The sequence below is a fragment of the Saprolegnia parasitica genome (assembly GCF_000151545.1).
Source record: "Saprolegnia parasitica CBS 223.65 unplaced genomic scaffold supercont2.99, whole genome shotgun sequence".
Taxonomy (NCBI): domain Eukaryota; phylum Oomycota; class Saprolegniomycetes; order Saprolegniales; family Saprolegniaceae; genus Saprolegnia; species Saprolegnia parasitica.
The window spans coordinates 124,591-130,828 of NW_012156493.1; the positions used below are offsets into that span (position 1 = coordinate 124,591).

General features: G+C 53.1%; 2 protein-coding genes across 2 annotated transcripts; one reads left to right on the forward strand and one right to left on the reverse strand.

The window, feature by feature from the left end:
• Positions 1 to 3,992: 3,992 nt before the first annotated feature.
• On the reverse strand, positions 3,993 to 5,954 carry SPRG_12535 (hypothetical protein; the record flags this gene model as incomplete). The annotated part of the gene is made up of 7 exons (XM_012352444.1): positions 5,399 to 5,954; positions 5,294 to 5,350; positions 4,915 to 5,250; positions 4,666 to 4,870; positions 4,441 to 4,608; positions 4,172 to 4,392; positions 3,993 to 4,127 (listed from the first exon to the last, which is right to left on the reverse strand). The coding sequence occupies exons 1-7, from the start codon at positions 5,933 to 5,935 to the stop codon at positions 3,993 to 3,995; spliced, it is 1,659 nt and encodes a 552-aa protein (XP_012207834.1). The 5' UTR covers positions 5,936 to 5,954.
• Positions 5,955 to 6,045: 91 nt separating this feature from the next.
• On the forward strand, positions 6,046 to 6,228 carry SPRG_12536 (hypothetical protein; the record flags this gene model as incomplete). The annotated part of the gene is made up of 1 exon (XM_012352445.1): positions 6,046 to 6,228. A coding segment is annotated over one exon (183 nt), but the record flags the coding sequence as incomplete, so codon positions are not given.
• Between the last annotated feature and the right edge of the window lie 10 nt (positions 6,229 to 6,238).

The following is a 6,238-nucleotide window of genomic DNA, read 5'->3' on the forward strand; positions in this document are numbered from 1 at the left end:
GGACGATTGCCGTCAAGGCGGCACGTGTCGCTCAACTGCACGTGCACCACAGCCTCGTACAACAGCCCGAGCAGCCTGCTCTTCGTCGTCTTCTCCAGCTCCTCGCCCAACACGAGTGGCCGCGACGTCACCTCGTCCCGCGGATCGCGCTCTTGCCTCCGCCTGCCTAAATCAAGTCCCTCAACCGAGTACACACAACGAAGAAAGTCCGACAATTTTATTTAGCATAGTTTTATCTATTGTAATAGACGACCCACTTCAACAACAACAACTACAGCTAGAGCGACAGGAGCGACACAAGCTAACTGGAGCGACCAAGCAGAGCGCGATTGCTTCCTATTCGTCGATCTTCTTATGCTCGATGGATAGTGCACGGTATCGTACGTGTTATACGACATGAGGCTGGAAGCCTCAGTTGTGCTGGTGCAGCCTGGACGACACTGAGATACTTGTCGATAGCCTTTGACAGAGATAATACACTACGCAACAAGAATACCAGCACGGACCAGGGTACGTGCACTCCATGTAGTAGTTTATATCGTCCACTGGCTCAATACTGGCGCTCAGATGCTTACTGGTATTTCTTGGGAGGATAATGCACTACCTACCTAGCACCAATATGACCTAGCACCATGACAAGGACTCTCTTATCTTCGCCAGGCTGCAATAATGGCGGGCGGTTGGCACCGATTGCTGCCAAAAACTGCCGGAGCGAGAGAAGCTCGGCGTCCCAGTCCTTGACAAACACGATGTGCGAGTCGATCGCGAGGCAGAAATCTTCGTCCGCGATGCCTTTCTCGGTTTCATAGCGCGCGCGTCGGGCCCATCGCGTCGTCGGCGTCGATCGTGCTGTTGACCATCACGTTATCGATATTGCCGGACTCGTTGCGCATGCCTCGCCCAATAAGCCATCGAAGAGGAGGTGCGATGGATGAGCCAATATATTCGCTCTCCAACGTCATTAGACGTACTATAACGCAATCGTTCCGAGCGCTGGCGCCGACGCAGCGCTGAAGGCGGCTTGAAGGTTGTTGTCCGACGACATGTGCAACTTGGAGTACTGCCTGCGTGTGTCACCGAGTAAGGTCGGCGGCGTCTTGGAGGCTCAGCCAACGGTGGACGGTCGACATCCACAAGATGAACGAGAGCTCGACGCGGACACGTTTGGGAGGAATCGAGATCGTCCGGTGCTTGTCGCGACACCAGAAATTCACACAATTTTAAATTGACGACCCTTGATCGTCCATCCAAACCTGGCATTCACAGCGACCCACTCAAACAGCGTCGACTTGTATTTGCTGTACCAACACCGATTCTGTTTTGAAGGCTTCTCGAGCAAACCACTTGACCGTGTACGGCACCAAACGTGTACCAAGTCCAGTAGGCGATACTAGTACTGCGCTATAGTCGGCTACCAAGGCTGCTATTCTGATGCTCTCCCGACGCGCCCCGTTTACCGCTCTCCAGGCCAAACATCCACGCTGCCTCGACCTTCACATTTCGTTCGATGTGCACTAGGTCTCGCGCAGGGTGCAGACACTTTAGGGTGCAGATGCCACCCTACGAGTCTGTTCGGTCTTGCCTTGTGTATATGATATAACGTTACTGGCTTAAGGACAGGATTAAGCTTCGACAATAACGTTATTATTATAGTACTAGTAGTAGCACTAATCGGTTAACGCAGAATCCTTTGACAACTCTATTATAGCAACTGAGCTAGAGGAGCTCACAAGATGAGTTAATGACTACAGCGCTAGATCCTACTTCCGTGATGCTCTGTTGTATTCGGAAGGGCAAGCGCGTTTGCCGCCAAGAGACGCAACGCAACGCACCGCCGCTAACCAACACACGTTTCGTGTATTGATTAGTTTGCACACACGGCCTTTTGGCTAAGACGCGAGGGCATTTATACGGCGGTACCGGTATGCTACAACCTCGGCAACAGCGTGCGTGGAGTTTTCCTTGGAATCCTCGCATGGAATCCTCATTTGCATCCGGATACAGGTGGCCGTGCCCAGAATCCATTGGTCGTGAACGCTGCCATCCGCAATAGCCCTACATGAATTGCCATGACCAAGTATGTACTTTTTTATGGAAAAAGCCGAGCCAGGACTTTGTGTGGGAAATCTATTTTTCACATCGCCCACACGGCGAAAACCACGCGCCATCTGGTGATATTTTCTAAAATTTGTATCTTGTTTTGTGTATTGGAAGGAAAGATAACGCGGCGCGGATCAGCAGAATCCCATCAAAAGGTGCGGATTTTTGCGCACTTTATCGCGATTTTTGCGTACTATGTCGGGCCGCATTTAAAAAAGACACTTGGAAACGACTGAAATCGTACCTAATATTCCAGAACGTTGCCCCCCTACAGCAAGGGATCTGCACCATCCGTCTTGAAAAAACCACGGAGTGGTTTTTTCGTAGAGATGGTGAAATTAGGTTTCCCACCGGTAATCATACCTTCTCGGCCTTTTGGCTAAGATCAAGTGTAGTATCTGTTCTAATCAGTGTGAAAACTGATTTCCACACTTCGGTGTGGTTTTTTTTCACATTCATTTTTACAAACTCCGATAGTCCAGTTGGCTTGCCACTGACTATTGGACTGGTTTCCGAGGGCCCAGCACTCCTCCCTTGTGAAGCCTAACTACTACACTCAACCTCCATTCCACACTCACTTCTCCAACTATCAATTCTTAACCATCCACACCTCTCCAGCGCGAAGCGCTGCCGACGAGCGAAGCGAGTCGCAGCAACTTTGCCCGCAGGGCCCGAGGCGCAGCCGAGGTTCAGTTCACATACATAATATATGGACCATAATGGCGAACCATGTCAATGTTGCTTCAGCAGTTTACAGTTTGAAACCACGTTGACATTGAGTGCAGACCAAATGTATGTGCGAGAGAATTGTGTAATGCTGTACTTAGGGTTCGCATCGTAGAGGAATTTAAAAGGGCATGACAAGACAACTGGACTTTCAGAAATTGTAAATGGAGTGTGAAAAACACTAGTCTGAAGAGTGGAAACTGGAATTTACACAATAAATTTCACCATATTTGTTTCACTCGATCAAGAGCTGACTCTTTGGGATTAAAATGTGTAAGATGGGTGTGAAAAAACAACGGTATGAAGAGTCAAAATGAATTTACACAGTATTTTTACACTAAATTTGTTGAATTTTGGTCATGACCAAGTTTTCACTCCGTTGTATTAGTGCTATATTAGTGAAACGTGTTGAAATATTTACTAGACCTATCTCTACATGATTCATACAGTACATATGTGCTCTTGTCTTCTGCGCGTACAACGTTGTACGTCCTCTTCGACACACAGATAATCATGGAGTAGGCGACGCTAGACTATGGTGACTTCGCGTTGCACGCGCTTAATCTTTTCCTCGGCACGCCATGTTGGTATGTAGCATGGCGCTGACGGCCTTCGCTTTGTCAGTATTGATGTTTATTTGGTTGTCATCCTCCTCCGCCAAAAGCGCAATACGACGAGAAGCGCGAGTCGCACCGCTATCTACCTTTGTGCCCATCGCGTAGCACCTCGAAGCTAGCACTTTTCTTGCAATATTTGACGAAAACGGGCCGCACAACGCTAGGCTGTCTACCCAACGAGCACGGCGTACAATATTCTGGCGACGTCGGTTGCGGACCACGCTGGAACACGCTATCGCAGTTACCACCTACCACTTGCAATGCTGCTCTCCCTCATCTCGTGCTGCTCTTGTAGTGCTTCACCCGATCGACAGTGTCCACTTGATGCTCACATCAGACAAGGGTAAACCCCTGTGTTGGACCTGCGATTCTACCTGGCTCTTTTCGTGGAAATTTGGCGGCGGTGAGGCACATGCGAGGCCCAGAGCTTTGCCACGGGTATGCATATCGTGTGCAGGAGCCGTACCAGTCGACGGCCTGCGGCCATCGAAAGTGCCCTTCCATCGAGGTATGGTTGTACTAGATGGGATTAGATTTGTAAGTTTGTCCTTAGCGTAGTTGCATGCGCAGCTGATTGATGGCTTTGTCAAGACCAAAGAGGCTCGACTCGATATTAGACTTGCGCCTGCGTGCATCGATCGTCCTCGAGGCCGACTGTTCGAGCTTGGCGTACTCGGCCTGGAGCTGCTCCCATTGGATTCCTCCATCTCCGAGTATAGTCGTCGTACCTGCTCTTTTTCAAGGTTGAGGTCGAGGAGCTTTCGCTCCAACTGGCGCTTGTACATGACGTCATTTTGCAGCGACTGCTTCTCGGTTGCGTACGGTGCACTGAGCTCCATGTCGATCACGCTGCGGTGACGCATGTCCCCACCCTCTTCGGTACTGGTTTGATAATGAAGCAAGTTGCGAATGTTGCTCGAGCCATTCAGCTCCACCTTGCTCATGGAGGCTATGCAAATATACTGTATCGTTTCTGATAGGAAACCTCCTCAGGTACCTGCAGTTGTTGGCATCGACCGCCGGGCATCCCCGTAGCCGAGGTCCGCCAGCGACACGGGGCCGCTGCGTCGCGTCATGCGCTCCTTTGTCGGTGATGTGGTCGGACGGGCGTCGGCCAGCATCTGGTTGTACGACTCGACGACAGCACTCGGGCGCCGTTCCGTCTCTGGTAAAGACACTGTAAGTTGCCACAGACAGTGTTTGGGACGATAGTGCATTGTACCAGGGAATCCTTGCCCGTGCACATCTGGTATGCGGATCGCGTTCGGGAAGAGCGACGACTCGACATAGGCTGGTTCCCAACTCGATGGTGGCGGACCAACATCGTCACGCCGGTCGAAGGTGCGCTGCTGCGCTTGAAGTCGTTCGAGCTGCTGCGAGTGCTGGGTGTCTCTGGCCGCAACGTCAGCCTGGTGCCGAGCATGCATCTAAATGTACCGTGTGCATTTTGATGCGGACTAGAATCGGCTACCGCAGATGTCTGGCGCAGCTGCTGTAGCAGATCATCTCGCTCTTGCGTCAACAACGCAATCTGGTTGGTCGTGCGCCACGTCTCCGTGTTTTGGCTTTGGCTTCGCTGCAGCTGCGTGAGCTCGTAGACCACTTTGGTATAGTCTTTTCGGACGCGCTCCAGCTCGGTCGATGTGGTTACCAACGTCGCCTTGCACTCGTCCAGCGCAAACTGGACGCTTTCCAGCTTGGTTCGCGCCGTCGCCAGCTCTGTGGATTTCGCCGCCAGTGCATCGGCGTCACTGCTGACCCTACGCTCCGTGTCGTTCAGCGTCTGTCGCAGTGCCTGGAGCTGGGCCTAATCGCGAAATGACATCCTTCCTGCCGACGCGATGCGAAACCTCCAACATCGTCACGCGCTTCTTGTCACTGGCCGCGTCCATCTTGGCTAACTGCAGCTACAAAGCATCTGAGCTTTGCGATGCAAGTGCTACGGTGCCATGTACCTCGGCTACCTTGGCTGCTAACGCCGCCTCGACGTGGGTGACCTTCTCTTCGAGCGACGCCATGTCCCGGGCTGTCACGTGCCGAGCATCTTCGCCTTGGCGCAGTAGCGTCTCGACTTGCGACTCGAGTGCCAGTGTTTTTGTCTTCGAAACATGAAGTTCCTTCTCCAGCGCTGCGCGGTCAAAGCTCGACTCGTCGCGCTCGAGTGAGCGAACGCCAACCGTCGGTGGCGGCGGTGCCATGGTCGAGCGAGGACGAGGCAGCAAAAGTTGCGCACTCGACTCGATGGAAGGCGAGCGTTCCGGGTAGACCCATTGCGAGCTGCAAGACAGTTCTGCCTCGAGCGGCGCCCGTGCGCTCGGAGGCCGCACGCGGCGCGCGGCTTCGGCCTGCCGGACCGCTTCAGCCGCCGCAGCAAACGGGTCGTAGCGCCGGATCGGCTTGTACTCGCTCAGGCAGAGACTCTTCCAGGACAGGCGGTCGTCGTCGTCATCGTCGCCTTCGCTCCACGGCGCGTCCCACTCGGAAAAGGCCATGGCCACGCGTGACGGTTCAAGATCACTTACCGCCACTGTGTGAGGTAAACACTGTAATATACAGAATGTAAGTTTGCGTGCGCATAGCCTCTTCGATCTTTTTCCCAAGCATGCTGGCGTCACCGCGCTGGTCGCAGCACCAGCCAACGTCGTCGGTCTTCATCTGGACGAGCGAGAAGGACGCTGCGCTGGACGACCAAGTGGCAAGCAGCATCCGTGAGAGCCTCGAGGCCACCGACGACGTGGACGACGAGCTCGTCCGCGAGATCTACGCGGCACGGTTCCCGCTCGGCGTCAACTGGA